The sequence below is a fragment of the Hevea brasiliensis genome, chromosome 5 (genome assembly GCF_030052815.1).
Source record: "Hevea brasiliensis isolate MT/VB/25A 57/8 chromosome 5, ASM3005281v1, whole genome shotgun sequence".
NCBI lineage: Eukaryota > Viridiplantae > Streptophyta > Magnoliopsida > Malpighiales > Euphorbiaceae > Hevea > Hevea brasiliensis.
This window is the reverse complement of record NC_079497.1, coordinates 86863187-86878211: the sequence shown is the minus strand read 5'-3', so window position 1 is coordinate 86878211 and position 15025 is coordinate 86863187. Positions and strand designations below refer to the sequence as shown.

Sequence of the window (15025 nt, the reverse complement as noted above, 5' to 3'; positions counted from 1 at the left end):
TTAAACAAAAATAAAAATAACTAATCATTTTTTTTTTGCTCTTTAAAATTATTTTCTACTAGAAACATATCCTACATATCATTATCTATTTTTAATACGTTTAAATATGTCTCACAGTTATGCGATTTTTTCATCTTTAGGTTCCTTACGACCTCAATGCATATGCCCACAAGGATACACAAATAGGGGTCTGCATCAATCAAATTAATCCAAATCTAATTTTAAAAGTAATTTGAAATTTTGCATAAATTAAAATGGATTGTGGAAATTGCTAAAAAAAAATCCTATACTTTTAAATTTTTTATAATTATACCCCATACTAAAAAATGTTGTCAGTTAAATTTTGTACCTTTTAACTCTTACCAATTGCACACTATCATTGGTGTGGCAGCATCTGACATGGTAGCTAATATAGTGTCTTCGTTGGTGAAGTAAGAGCTTAGTTGACGGTAGGATAAAATTAGTGAGAGTCAAAAAGTACGTGATTTAATTGGTAATTTTTATAGTATAGGATATAATTGCAAAATTTTGAAAAATAAAGAGTTTTTTGGTAGATCTGCAAGTTTAAAAGTAATCTCGAAAATATTTCTTTTTTTTTTTTTTTTTTACTTTTCAAAAAAAAATTGTTTACCCTTTTTACTTAAAAATATCAACCCACTCATCAACTCATCGAATTTAAGAGATTAAATTAAAATAGTTTTATTAATTTTTTAATTTTTAATTTTTTTTTCTAAAAGTGTCAGCCTATCATCAATTGATTCGATTTAAGAAACTAATCCATAATAAGATTTATCAACTAATAAGTAATATCTTAATATTTTTTCCTCCATTAATGAGTTAAATAAAAAATAAATACTTTGCAAACACTTTAGTTTTAGGTTTGGTATAATCATTACTATCAAAACACCTTTTTCTTATAATTTTTATAGTTTTTAATATCAAATTATTGAATTATAGGAGCACTTTTGTTCGATATATATATATATATATATATAACATAATTTAAATGATATAAAAGAGATGTTCAATTTTAGTATAAACACATTTTATCAATCTTTTAAGAAATGGGCATTCAAGTAATTAAAAAAAATAAAAAACTAAAATATATATGAATTCGAACAAAATTAAAAATAAAATAATATCGTCATTTTTCGCTTTTATTGTCCACCGCCATTTACAACTTTGACATGACTTTTTATATTTTATTGTTTTATTGTGCATCATACTTTTTTTCTTTTGCATGCAGAATTTAACTCATGATCTTTTATCATTTTTCTAAATTAAAAGTATGAAGAGATTATAAACAAATATTTAATTTTTTTATGTACTAGGAAAATGTATACATGTTTACACTTTTATTATGAAAAACAATGTAATAGAGATATATTGTACATAATTAAATAAATATTATAATGAGACTTATATAAATATGTTGTAATGATAATTTATATAAGATCTTAATTTATTGATGCGAGAAAAAATCAATAATATCACATTTGCTTGTAATTAACTCAATTGAAATGAGGTTAATATAATCAATGGCGGAACGAGAATTTTAAGTTGAGAGGGTAAAATTATTAAATTTATGGCCATTAGTCTCCATGAATCCAATTTTCTTATCTTTTTTATTAATTACCTATTCAATTACAGGCATTTCAATATAATAAAAAGTTGTTATGATCAACAATTTATTATAATATGCTATCATTTGAATTAAAAATTATTCATAGCCAAATGTATTATGATACACAAATTGTTATAATAATCATAAATAGTCTTTATAAAATAAATTTCCGTAAGAATCATTAAGAGAGAAGTATCTTATTACTTTCAAGATATTTGATTTTAAGTCCATACTTATTGTAAAAAATTTATATTGTCAACAAAAGTATAAGAAAATGCAAAAATTAGTTCCAATATATCATTTATTACTCACCATCCATCAATTTTTTCCTTGAAATTTTGAAAAATAAATAAAACATAAGTGTTGGTGAAGGGTAATATTATTGGAAAAGAAGAATAAGTAGTGTAAAAAAAAAAGGTGAATGGCATGGTTGAAAGGTGTTTAAAGTGGGGAGAAAAAATTAAAACTTTCATTGTGTTATAATTATAAATGTAATAAGGCCACATATCATGAATAAAATTAATGTCTAATGATTATTAATGGGCATTTAATAAAGGTTATAAAAATTAGTTGATTAAAATAAAATTAAATAATTAAATTAATATTGAGAGAAGGGGAATGTAAATGAAATGGAGGGGCATATTTCCAAAAACTAAATAAACCATTATAATTTTTTCAGTCTAGAGGGCAAAATATAGCCAATTTCAATATCAAAGAAAGATTATGATTAACATTAAAACTTTGTGCTTTATCAATATCTCCACCGAATTTTTATATGTTTATCCATATTTTTTTATATAATTTATATATATATATATATACACATATTTTTTTTTAAGAATTATGGAAAATAAAACACTTTGGTGCGATTTTGTTGAAGAGCAAGTGTATCCCTAAGGAATTATGTTCAGATTCGATGCCTATTGCCACCGGATCAAATTAAGCTGTCCTCAAAAATTAACACACATTTCAGATAAGACAAAAATTAGGAGGGAAAGTAGACCACTAGAACACTAAGTGGAATCTGCATCAGACGTAAGCAATTCTGCCTCGTATGCAATAAAGATTCAAGTATTAAGGGAGAGAACGCACGATATAAGAAGAAAGAGAAATAAAATTAAAAAGCTTTCGCATTGTCTCTCATTTCTATTTTCATCAACAGAATATGACAGTTTCATCAACAGAAGGTAAAATAAAGGCTTAAAAAAAAGAAAAAAAAAAAAAAGAAAGTGGAAAAAAAAAAAAAAACAGTGAGGCTGAGATACAAAAAAGAGCCTTCTTTTTCTCTCCATTATTTCTCTCATATATAATTCTCTCTTCTTTTCTATGCTAATTAAGCTCTTGGTGCTTCTCTGCCTATCATGGTTGGCAGTGAAGTTGGGAAACTGACAGCCACTGCTTGATTTCTTTGCATTTCGATGTCATTTGTTTCATTGATCTCTTCATTTGCCTCGATGGGTTGTGGCTTCGTTTCGGCTTCTTTTTCTTTGTATTCCTTGTATTTGCCCCAAAGAACTGAGTAGAGTCCTGCAACAATCAGCAGAGCACCAAGAACACTGCGTCCATATAGTTAAAAATATGAATTAGTGGTGGATTAAATCACTGTTGAAAATGAAAAGTTAGTGGGATTATAATTTTATTTGAAGAAAATAAGAAATTAATTACCCTCCAAGATAAATCTTTTCTGCCAGGATAAAGGAGCCCATAATCGCCACTATAATCATCATCAAAGGGCTAAAAGCAGTAACAAAGACTGGCCCCCTTTTCTGCATTACAAGTCCTTGAACATAATAGGCAATGCTTGATGACACAATACCCTGTACAAAAAAATTACTTTCCTTATTAGAATGCATGTTAAAAAAATTACGTTTTATGTATATATAGAGATAGAGAGAGCGCGGCTCACAGCATAAGCAGCGGCAAGAAGGTTCATGTCCCAGCCAATGGTCCAAACAGAGGTCCTATGCTCCATCACAAAGGTAACAGCAATGGATTGTAGTGTGCCCATAAAGCAGACAAGGGATGTGAGTGAGAGCTGAGCTGCATACCTCTTAAGCGTCACTGCCTGTAAAATTTCAAACCCAGAAAAGGTTTTAATAATTATATTATGCTTCTACTTTTACCTTGTAATTAATCTATGTTTTCCTTACCTGGAGAATGAAGAATGAGGCCCAAGCAAGAGTGGCAATGATGAGAAGAATTGAACCCTTAAGCCAGTCTTTGTCAGTAGATCCAGTGGTGACAGGAGCAGAGGATGTATGAGTGTGGACATGATCAGACCAAATCAAATTGATAACATGACCTTTGTACAGAGTCATGAGCATAGCTCCAGCCACTGTCACGATAGTTCCAATCACCTTTGCCTGGCATCTCACTTTCTTTAAGTCCACTTTCTCCATTCTACAGTTTTATGCCCAACAAAAACTAAATTAATTTGTGAAGCCATAACAGCAAGGCAGAGAGAAACAGAGATATATATATAGTTTAGTATTAATTCCATAGAAGAAATCAATTTGATTTGATATATACCGGCAAAGAACGGCCATAACGAATGTCATTGCTGGTAACATGTTGCTCATGGCACAAGAGAAGGTAGGCGACGTGAATTTTAGCCCGGCGTAGTAAAAGTTTTGATCAATCACAGGCCTGTGAGACAAAGAAGAGGAACGAGATGATATTAATATCAAAACCAAACAAAAGACTCAAATTTTGATCAATCACTTTAGATAATGGTAAGAACAAAATACAAACCCAAGAAGACCCAATACGAAAATTTGCATGAAAATGGGAAATGTAATCTTTGGCCTCACTTTCCTGTGCGCAAAAGAACAGCCACATGTGAATAGTTGGTACTCTTGAATCATAGTAACCATACCATGCACCATTAATATGTTTAAATTATATATACCTTTCAAGAACAATAGCGAAAGGAGCAATAGCAGCTGTGGCAAAGGCGTGCCTGTAGACGACAAGCACGTAATGACTCATCCCACGGTTGAGGGAAACCTTAGTAATGATATTCATGCCAGCATAGCCAAATTGCAGAGATATCATTGCTATGTAAGGCTTACACCTTTGAATGAAACTACCAAAACATCCATTCCCCTCCATTTTTTTTTTTATTTTCTGTATTGTAAATTCAGGGTCTTGTAGTTAGTAAGAGAAAGAGAGAGAGAGAGAGAGAGAGAGAGAGAGAGAGTGAGTCAAGGAACAAAATAGAGGAAGAACACTTCAAGTTGTTTGTTGTGTCTCCTAGGGAAAAGCATTGTGCTAAGGTCACAATATATAGAAGCCAGGAAAGGAGGCGGGGCCTCCACTGCTCCATCCAAAACAGTGTTTAGAGTTTTCCAGCGCGTGAGAATAATTTTTATTGACAAAGAAGCGTGGGAGGAAACTCCAAGATTATGTGTATCAAGACTAATTTTCCACTTTTTTAAAGACTATAGCTTTTCATATTAGTTTAATACATTTAACCCCTAAGAGATGGGTTCAGGTGGTAAGCGAGATTTATTTAATTTCAGAGATCCTATTATTGACCTCTTAGCGTAGTTGTATATCGGTGCAATGAAAGTACTTAAAAATATATGTTGGTGTAAAAAGTGAAATTTTCCTGCTGAATGTGATATCAGTCTATCTATATATTTCTTATTAAAAAATTAGTTTAATGTATTTAATATTATTACTTCTTAAGCATAAGAAAATTTATTTATTTAAGTAATTTTATTAAATTTTAAATATCTATTAAATAAAAAATAGAATTATTTTTTTTATTAAATTCAAATTTAGTTGAATTATAATTCACTCTAATATTATTAAACTAAAATTAATAAAAAATATAAAAAATTTTATTTATAATTAATTTATTATAAATTTAAAATATAATATATAAAATAAATGATACGAGCGTATTTATTACTTAACTTATCATAGAATAGCTCATAGTATGTTTTCCCAACAAATGCCCTTATTATTTGGTTAATTCTGCAAATGCAAGCATGTGAGAATCTTAATATTTCACGTGGGAGTTGCATTAACCTCTATTTGGTGTTCTGATTAGCTACGGACATAAAAAATTATGGATTGCACGTGGCAGCAAAGAGAGGTTCGAATGTTATGGGATCCACTTAGTGGAACATGAATTGAGAACTAACGAAACAGGGATGATTTTTGTGCTTGCTGATGCTAATTGAAGAAGACCGATCACCATGTTTTTTTAAGCTTTTGGTGGAGGTGGTGGCACGCCTTCTCGCCCTTGCTTAGACGCGGCTTCACGACGCATCTTTTTTTTGTTTTTTTTTACTCATCGGAACACCATCGCTCTCAAGTTGCAATCGAATTGCTGTTTACCACCATTCTTTTTAGAAAAAATATTATTCAAATTCAATCCCTCACTTTTAATGAAATTATCTATTTAATATTTCTATTTTAAAAATTACATTAGTTAGCCTATTTATTTTTATTTTAAACGAAATAATTATTTTGATATTGAGGTATCGATCAATAACCATATAATTTCTTCAAGTGTTATGAGATTTAATTAAATTCTTCAACTTTTAAAAAAGATTAAATGAGTCATTCACATTTTAAAAATAAATCAAATAGGCTATTTTTATAATTTTCAGGTTAAATAAGCCCTTAAACATTTAAAAATAGATAAAAAAATACTAAACTATAATTTACCTCTAATATAAATCCAACCAAAGCTGTATACAAAAATCTTCTAATACATAGAGTTTTCATCAGTAATCCTATATATCTGATTTGCAACATCCTGATAAGTATCTGCTGCATCATAAAATAAAATGATAAGCTATTTTTTTTCCAAATATTTAATAAATTTTTTTATGGGTTCATCATCTTCATCATAATTTTTGTAGAGAAGTTTTCTTAAATTATTAGGTAAAAAATAACTTATCAATCTGCTCCGAAATGCAACAAATATTTAACGGGATGTTGCAAATAAGATACACACAATCATTGATGAGGTGCAGTAAAAGATCTTAGTGTATGGCCTTAATTGGATTTACATTAGTGGCAAATTATAATTCAATATTTTTATCTACTTTTAAAAGTTAAAGTACTTATTTGTCCCCACAATAATAAAATGACTTATTTGTTCTATATTTAAAATATGAACTTATTTGATTTATATTTAAAATATCAACTTATTTGATATTTTTTAAAAGTTGAAGGACGTATATATATGTGTGTGTGTGTGTGTGTGTATGTATGTGTTTTGCTATTTTCACAATTCAACTCCATGTGCCATTAATCAGCATTAAGGCCTGTCTAGGTACAAGACCCTCGAAACGTATAACAAACCTAACTATTATAAGTTCAGCTAGAAAGACTAATAAGGGCAACTCAAACATAACACAATTAACATAATTTTAATAAAAATTATAATTAACACCCAAAACTTCAACTCAAGCAACTCATTAGGATAAAACATTTGAAGGGTCCCTGCTACGATTTTTGTTCTGTGAGAACACTAGCATCAACTAGACCTAGGGTCACATGTGTATACTGATACTAGCACATAACAAATACAATTCTAAAAGGGTCGCTTACACTTAACTCATGGCTATAATTGCTGAGGACAACTTTAAGCATTTTATCAATTACCTTGTATCCTAACCTCTCTTACATTTCAGTACAATATGCAAAAGATGGAAAATCCATACAATCTTCTTTCACTCTCACCATATAAGGGGAGCAGCTAAAAACACATCTATCATTGCAATGCTCATATCGTAGAACAAATTTAATAATCTATATTACTATCACTCACTAACTCCAACCTTGGGTCAAATGTACTTTCAGTTAATTTGAGGTGAGAACTATACCTCCTTTGCACTGTCATCCCTCACATCCTTAACCTAATGACTAACTTATAGTACACCTTAGTCTCAGCTAGACTCTCCATCCATTATATAGTTCACATTTATATCTCTTAGAAAAAATTGACTTTGAAATATGATTCCATAAGTGTAACAAGCCAAATTCGAGTCTGTTATCAGCGCTAGAACTCAAGTCAACATAAGGCTCTTAAAGCCCATAACAAGACTAACATGCATCACTTTTTCATATAGGGCCCAAACAGATCATAAAAATACTTTTTTAAGCATAAAATAATATTTACACTTTAATATTACAAAATACTCATGAGTGGAAAAACACAGTAGTATAATAACAAAATTAAATGTCATTATTGAAAGGAGTTGTGACACCCTTACCCGTCTACAGTATAGCCGAGTAAGATATGTCACACAGTTTACTGGAATACCCTATTTTATTTCAATCATTTTTATTCTTCCTAATTTATTTCTTTCATAGTTATGAAGTAAAGTATAATTCATTTAAGTCATTTATTGAAATCATAAATTTATTTGAGGTTCCGCAAATTTTATAGAAAATCTGACAGAGTACCGGCTAAAAATGGAGCAAACAGTTCTTCGGAACCTGTGAAAAACACTTCCAATATGTTTTCAATCATTCCCAAACTTCATTTCATCAATAATGTCTCAATATTTTTCAACAATATTTCCATTTCTCATTCATTCATTGTCACGCCTTACCCCTCTGTAAGGCATAATATGATCCCGTAGTATACCTAATGAATTACCAACTCCGTCTACTGATAACCCATTAAATACACTACAAGGGATTTTAAAAACTTTTCTTGCTTCTTTTACAGTGGTGAGCACTATTTACAGGTGTTAAAAACTTTTGTGAGCTGAAGTGAAATGGCTAACTCAATTGGACCATTAGAAATTTTCTGTAAAAATTTTGGCAGAGTGCCATCTGTATTTTGGATAAAACAGTTCTTCAGAAAACCTGTAAAATGTAACACCCCAAAGTTCGGTAGTGCGTTCTACTGCTCCGGTGACCAGTGTTGTCCGGACAGCTAGGATGCCTAGAACTACACTTTGACATGAGGGAGGAGACATAAAATAATGAAATACAAGAAAAGAAAATACAAGAAAAACAAAGGAAAAATAATAGCAAAGAAATGTGATCAAGTTAAGCGGCGGAAACCTAGCGATGGGTGGCCAGGGAAGTCACGGCGTGGACCGTTGACTGGCCCTGGACTGCGGGGAACCCTGGAAAACATTTTTAGGACTTAAATAGAACCTTATTGAAGAACAAATATCATTAGAAAGATCAAAGAAAAATTAAATAATTAGTACAAAGAAAAGTGAGAAATCGAAAAACAGACAAAACCCGGTGTTACCGAAAAATCGGGAATATAACCCGAACAGGGGCATTATAGTCAATCGACATCCCGAATTGTCTTTTGACCTAAATGTCCATTAAAAATAAATAATATTACACTTAGAAAATAAAATGAAAAATTAGTTTAGTGGTACCTAATGCAAATAACCAAAAGTGGAGTGAAAATTGTGTAATTAGCACTTTAAGCTTATAATATGATTTAAATGTGGTGAGTGGACCACTAGGGAATTAATTAAGGACTAAAGGGGCAGGTGTACACCCATTATACAATCTGCCATTTCATCTTCAAGCTTGGGAATTGCCATGGCGTATGAATTTCTCCAAAAACCTCCATGGCGCAAATTGAAAAAGCTCCATTAACCACCTTCATTTCACCTCCAATCACCTAAGTGGCTTCATTAAAAATGGTCTACACATCACAAGGAAGATATGGATACCAAATTTGAGAAGTTTGGTGAGGGTTTAGCAAGTTACAATCAAAGGTAAGTCTACATTTTTTGAGAATTCCTTTGTTAAGTTTTGTGTGCATGTTATGGGTGTTGGTTTGGTGAAGGAAAATTTTGAGTTTGAAGAGTTATTGTTGTTTTCATTTTGGACAGCCATGAGTCACGTTTTTTATGAGATAGTTGTGCATATAATTGATGAGAAATAATGTTGATCATGGTAAATTAATAACCTAGTGAATTATTTCATGTTTATATGGTGATTTATGCACTTGGATGGGAATTGGTAACTTGGACAGCACTTTGATGTTGAAGGACAAATTTGGGCAGCCTTGGGGACACTTGAATAAATGTGTATATTCATGGGAGTGTTGGCAGAATTGTGGCATTAAGGAATGAAGGATATGTGTATGAAATTATTGTGTAAAGTGTATGTGAGAATTAGTGGTGTTTAGGTGTGTATGTAATGGTATTGAGATATTGTAAATGTGAATTATATTTGGTGTGTTGAGGGTAATGGTAATCTGCCCAAAATAATGTTAACGTAAAGTAGATTATACTGTGGTTAATGTACCAAAACAGATTGGTAGGGAAGTGAACCAAATTGCAAGGTATATGTGTGTTTGAAGTAGGGTGTGAAATGCATATTGAGGGCAGTGTACATTTTAGCCCATAACCTGAAATGTGTAACCTCAATTGGTATGAGACCAATTTGAGGTGAAACTAGGCACAAAATGTGCCAACTTTCATTGAGAAACCATACCAAAATTATGCTTGCAAGTTGATGTGAAAAATGACCAATTCGGATTAGGTACACTTGAGACCTAAAAACTGACCATTTGGGCAGCAGTGAGTATTTAGGCCATAACTCACTCAAACCAGGTCCAATTGACCTGAAATTTTAACCATGAATAGTTAAGACCCATACCTACAAGTCTTATGAAGACACCAAAACCCAGAAATGACCATAAGCAAGTCAAACAACTTGCACAAGTTCGGGTCCAAAAACTGGCCGAACCAGAATTGACCAATTTGACCTAAAATTGACCTAAAATGGTACCACTTGACCAGCAATAGTGTAATGACCATAACTTGGTCTACTTAACTCGGATTGACCTGAAATTTTGCACCGCGTGCAATAAGACCTAGATCTACAAGTTTGTAGTTTCGACCGAGACCGAAAACCGAGGAACTAGATCGTCCGGTTAGGTCAAACCGGTATCGAAATCGACAAGTTGCATTAAAATGCACTAAACAAGGAAATGACTTTGGTAAAACGTACCAAACCTAAAACCCTATCGAGTGTGACATATTAATGACACTAAAACCTAATTTACCTAAAACGCATCGAGTCGGTATATTAGGTGATTAAGTGAATAATTGAGTTGATGCATTATTTACCAAACACCATCGATAGAGCAGTTTAATTTAGCATGAAACACTTCAAATTGTGTTTCTCGATTAACAAGGACTCAGCAAAGGGAAAGAAATCTTGAGTCAAGACCAGGAGACAAATATCGGAGGTTTGTGCACAACAAGCTGTTTCTTTTGAATTATTTTCAATGGAAATAAATATTGACTATTTGCATATCATTGTTTTAAATTGTGGAAATGTGTTTGGTGGACACTTATTGATTGAAAAACATTGTGAATGGTTTGAAAGCGTGAAAAATTGTTTGAATGGTATTTGATGGATACTTATTGATTGAAAAGCACGTAAATGGTTTTGTGGAAATTGAAGTGAATTACGAATTGTGTTGCCATTTTGTGAATGAAATTATAACTTTGGAAATTTATTGGATTCTTACGGATCATTTGAATAAAATGTTTGGAATTGTTTTGACTCACAATTGGCATGACACGATAATATGTTCCTCCTCCATTAATGGGGTGAGTGTGATTATTCCTCCTCTTTGACTTATTAGTCCGGGTGAGTATGATTATGTTCCTCCCTCTTTGACTTCCCACTGAGGTGAGTATGGATGAGTTCTCATTATATAGCTAGCTTCCTCCTCATTGATTTCGATTATTGGGGTGAGCATGTCTTGTCGTGGTGTACAACACGGCATATATGGAAAAATTGTGTCATGGCCTAAATTGTGTTATAGATTGGCAACACTGTATTCTTGATTATTTGATCGAATTGTGTTATTATGTATTGTGAGATTGTGAAATTGATTTAAACTCTTATTGACATATACCTATTGAATTCAACCATGATCTGACTTATTGAAAATTATTGTGATATTAACAAATGGAGTTTAAATTCTTGTTGACATTTATTGTCTTGAATTTAACTATGGTTTTAAGTATCCACTATTGATATGATTTATGAATTGTGATTTAAAATTTGTAATTGGTTAATGTTGTGCACCACTGAGACATTGTCTCGTGATAGCTTTATTCTTTGTCGCGGTAGAGAGCAGACAGCAGGCGTGAGGCTAAGTGCTAGTATCGCCAACGAGAGATTTTTGGGTATAGTGAGTATACCACATGTGGCATTTTGTCTCAGAATGTATATTCACTGTATGTATATTTTGTTCTTGGTTTTGAGCAGTTGTAAATTTAAGATGTACAGTAAAGTTGTAAAATAAATATGAGTTATTTGGCTTGTAAAAATTGTGTTATATCTTTGTATCTTAGTCTTTGAAAATCACTGTGGATTTGACTTGAGAAATGTGTTGTGTTGATAAAACTGTTGGAGTTGAGATTTGAAAATATATTGAAGTGCTTTTTACAGGTTTTCTGAAGAACTGTTTTGTCCAAAATACAAATGGCACCTTGCCAAAAATTTTACAGATATTCCAAATAAATCAAATGAGTTAGTTGTTTCACTTCAATTCACCAAAGTCTTTCACACCTGTAAATAGTGCTCATCACTGTAAAAGAAGTAAGAAAAGTTTTTAAAATCCCTTGTAGTGTATTTAATGGATTATCAGTAGACGGAGTTGGTAATTCATTAGGTATACTACGGGATCATGTTATGCCTTACAGAGGGGTAGGGTGTGACATAAAAAGCACTTAAATATATTTCCAAATCTCAACTCCAACATTTTTCTCAACACAACATATTTCTCAACTCAAATCTACAGCAATTTTTTAAAGACTGAGATACAAGAAATATAATACAATTTTTTTTTTACAAGTCAAAATAACTCATAATTTACTTTACAACTTCAATGTACAATTTTAATTTATAATTGCTCAAAACCAAAAACAATATATACATACAGTGGTCATACATTACAGTACAAAATGCAAAATGTGGTATACTCGTTATACCCGAAAAAATCTCTCGCTGGGTGTACTAGCAGCCTAGTCTGCTGCCCTGTCTGTCTGTCTACCTGCGACAGCAATAAAAAAGCTATCATTGAGACAATGTCTCAGTGGTGCACAACATTTACCAAATACAACTTTAAATCACAATTCATAAATCATATAAATAGTGGATACTTAAAACCATAGTTAAATTCAAGACAATAAACGTCATACGGAATTTAACACAATATCACATTAAACCTCAGTAATCAAAACATAGTTAAATTTAAAAGACAGTGAATGTCAATAAGCATTTAAACTCCATTTCACAATTTCACAATACATATCAATAAACCACACACAGCTTAATCATGTTCCAAAGTTCAATTCGTCCCAAAAGCCGATGGCTAATGAGGTATTCAAGTCGTCCCAAAAGTCAATGACTAATGAGGAATAACATAGCTAGCTAGCAAAAATATGAGTACTCATCTAATTCGTCCTCAACAGGCACACACCTCAACACTTCAGCCAGAGAGGGAATTCAATTTGTCCCACTAGACAAGCTAGCGAGGAATACAATTAATATACATGATAGCTGTGGTTTTAAACCATTTCTAATGCTTTTCAATCAATAAGTATCCATCAATATCATTCAAAGAATTTCTCACAATTTCAAACCATTTACAGTGCTTTTCAAGCGATAAATATCAATTCAAACACATTTCCACAATTTAAAACAATAATGTACAAATAGTCATAATTCATTTCAATTGAAAAATAAGAAATAGTTGCTGTGCACAAACCTCTGATAACTGTCTCCTGGTCTTGACTCAGTGTTTCCTTCCCTTTCCCTGAGTCTTTGCTAACTGAGAAACACAATTTGAAGTGTTTCAGTACTTATTTAAACTGTCTCTAACGATAATGTTTGATAAGTAATTCACTGAATTCAAATATTTGCTTAGTCAACCTAATATGTCGATCCTCGATGCATTCTAGGTAAATAAGGTTTTAATGTTATCAATATGTCACATTCGATAGTATTTTAGGGTTGGTACATGTTACCAAGTTCATTTCCGTGTACACTGCATTTTCTTGCAATTTGCTGGATTCCGGGATACTAGTTTGACCTAGCCGGACGACCTAGTTCCCTCGGTTTTCGGGTTTCGGTCAAAACTACAAACTTGTATATCTATGTCTTATGGAACGCGGGGCAAAATTTCAGGTCATTCTGAGTTATGTAGACCAAGTTATGGTCATTTTACTATTGCTGGTCAAATGGCATCAAATTTGGTCATTTTAGGTCAATTTTGGTCAACTTTGGTTCGGCCAGTTTTTGGACCCGAATTTGTGCAAGCTGTTTGACTTGCTTATGGTCATTTCTGAGCTTTGGTGTCTTCATATGACTTGTAGGTATAGGTCTTAACTATTCATGGTTAAAATTTTAGATCAATTGGACCTGTTTTGAGTGAGTTATGGCCTAAACACTAACTGCTGCACAAATGGTCAATTTTCAGGCCTCAATTGCACTTAATCCGGATTTGGTCATTTTTCAAGCTATCTTGCAAATAGAATTTTGGTATGCTTCCTTCATGAAAGTTGGCACATTTTGTACCTAATTTCACCTCAATTGGTCTCATACCAATTGGAGTTACACATTTAGAGTTATAGGCTGAAATGCATACTGTCCTTAAATACATTGTTTAACATCTATCAATTGCACATTTACCTTGCTATAAGTCCACTTCTCTTCCCAATTCTGATTTGGTACATTACCAAAACCATTTACCACTTCACATTAAAATCACTTTGGGCAGAATACAAATATCCTCAATACACCAAATGAAACTCTAATTCACAAAGTCCAAATACAACAATATATACACATAAGCACTCCTAATTATTACATACAATCTCCACAACCAATTTACATACATATTCATCAATCCTCAATATCACAATTCATCCAATATCTTTAGGAATTCAAACAATCATCAAGAAGTCTCAAAGTTGCTGAAATGCTCCAAATTGCCAAAGTTTTCCCATAATTTCTTCAACTTCAATCCCATATGCACAATCACCACATATACATGGAAATAACTTACTAGGACATTAAATCACCCTACTCAACATGAATTCCCATCAAATATAAGTAAGAATAATTCATTAAATATAGAACTCCATGGCTGTCCAAAATTGGATATATCAATAACTCCTCAAAACTTTAAAATTTCTTCACAAATTAAACACCCATACATGCTTACAAACTTTAACAAAGCAATATTCAAAAATACAAACTTACCTATTGTTAGGACTTGTTAAACCTTCACTAAACTTCCTTGATTTTGCTATCAAACTCTTCCTTGTGATGTGGGGACAAACTTTAATGAAGCAACCTAGGTGTTTGGAGGTGAAATGAAGAGGTTGATGAAGCTTTAAGCAAAACGGCCATGGAGGATTTCAAGCT

The 15025-nt window shown here is 31.9% G+C and overlaps 1 protein-coding gene across 1 annotated transcript; it reads right to left on the bottom strand.

Annotated features, from left to right (window-relative positions):
- Window positions 1-2736: 2736 nt before the first annotated feature.
- LOC110662635 (WAT1-related protein At5g07050) lies at window positions 2737-4866 on the bottom strand. Its single transcript, XM_021821676.2, has 7 exons — window positions 4533-4866; window positions 4376-4438; window positions 4154-4270; window positions 3775-4024; window positions 3531-3689; window positions 3290-3441; window positions 2737-3180 (listed from the first exon to the last, which is right to left on the bottom strand). The coding sequence occupies exons 1-7, from the start codon at window positions 4733-4735 to the stop codon at window positions 2958-2960; spliced, it is 1167 nt and encodes a 388-aa protein (XP_021677368.2). The 5' UTR covers window positions 4736-4866; the 3' UTR covers window positions 2737-2957.
- Between the last annotated feature and the right edge of the window lie 10159 nt (window positions 4867-15025).

What these genes read in the sequence shown, in the direction of transcription:
- LOC110662635 (XM_021821676.2), bottom strand. Translation starts at nt 4,735, where the DNA reads ATGGAGGGGAATGGATGTTTTGGTAGTTTCATTCAAAGGTGTAAGCCT. An exon ending in GTTATGGCCGTTCTTTGCCG is followed by an intron (nt 4,025 to 4,153) that starts GTATATATCAAA and finishes ATAAAACTGTAG; the next exon opens with AATGGAGAAAGTGGACTTAA. An exon ending in CCTCATTCTTCATTCTCCAG is followed by an intron (nt 3,690 to 3,774) that starts GTAAGGAAAACA and finishes GAAATTTTACAG; the next exon opens with GCAGTGACGCTTAAGAGGTA.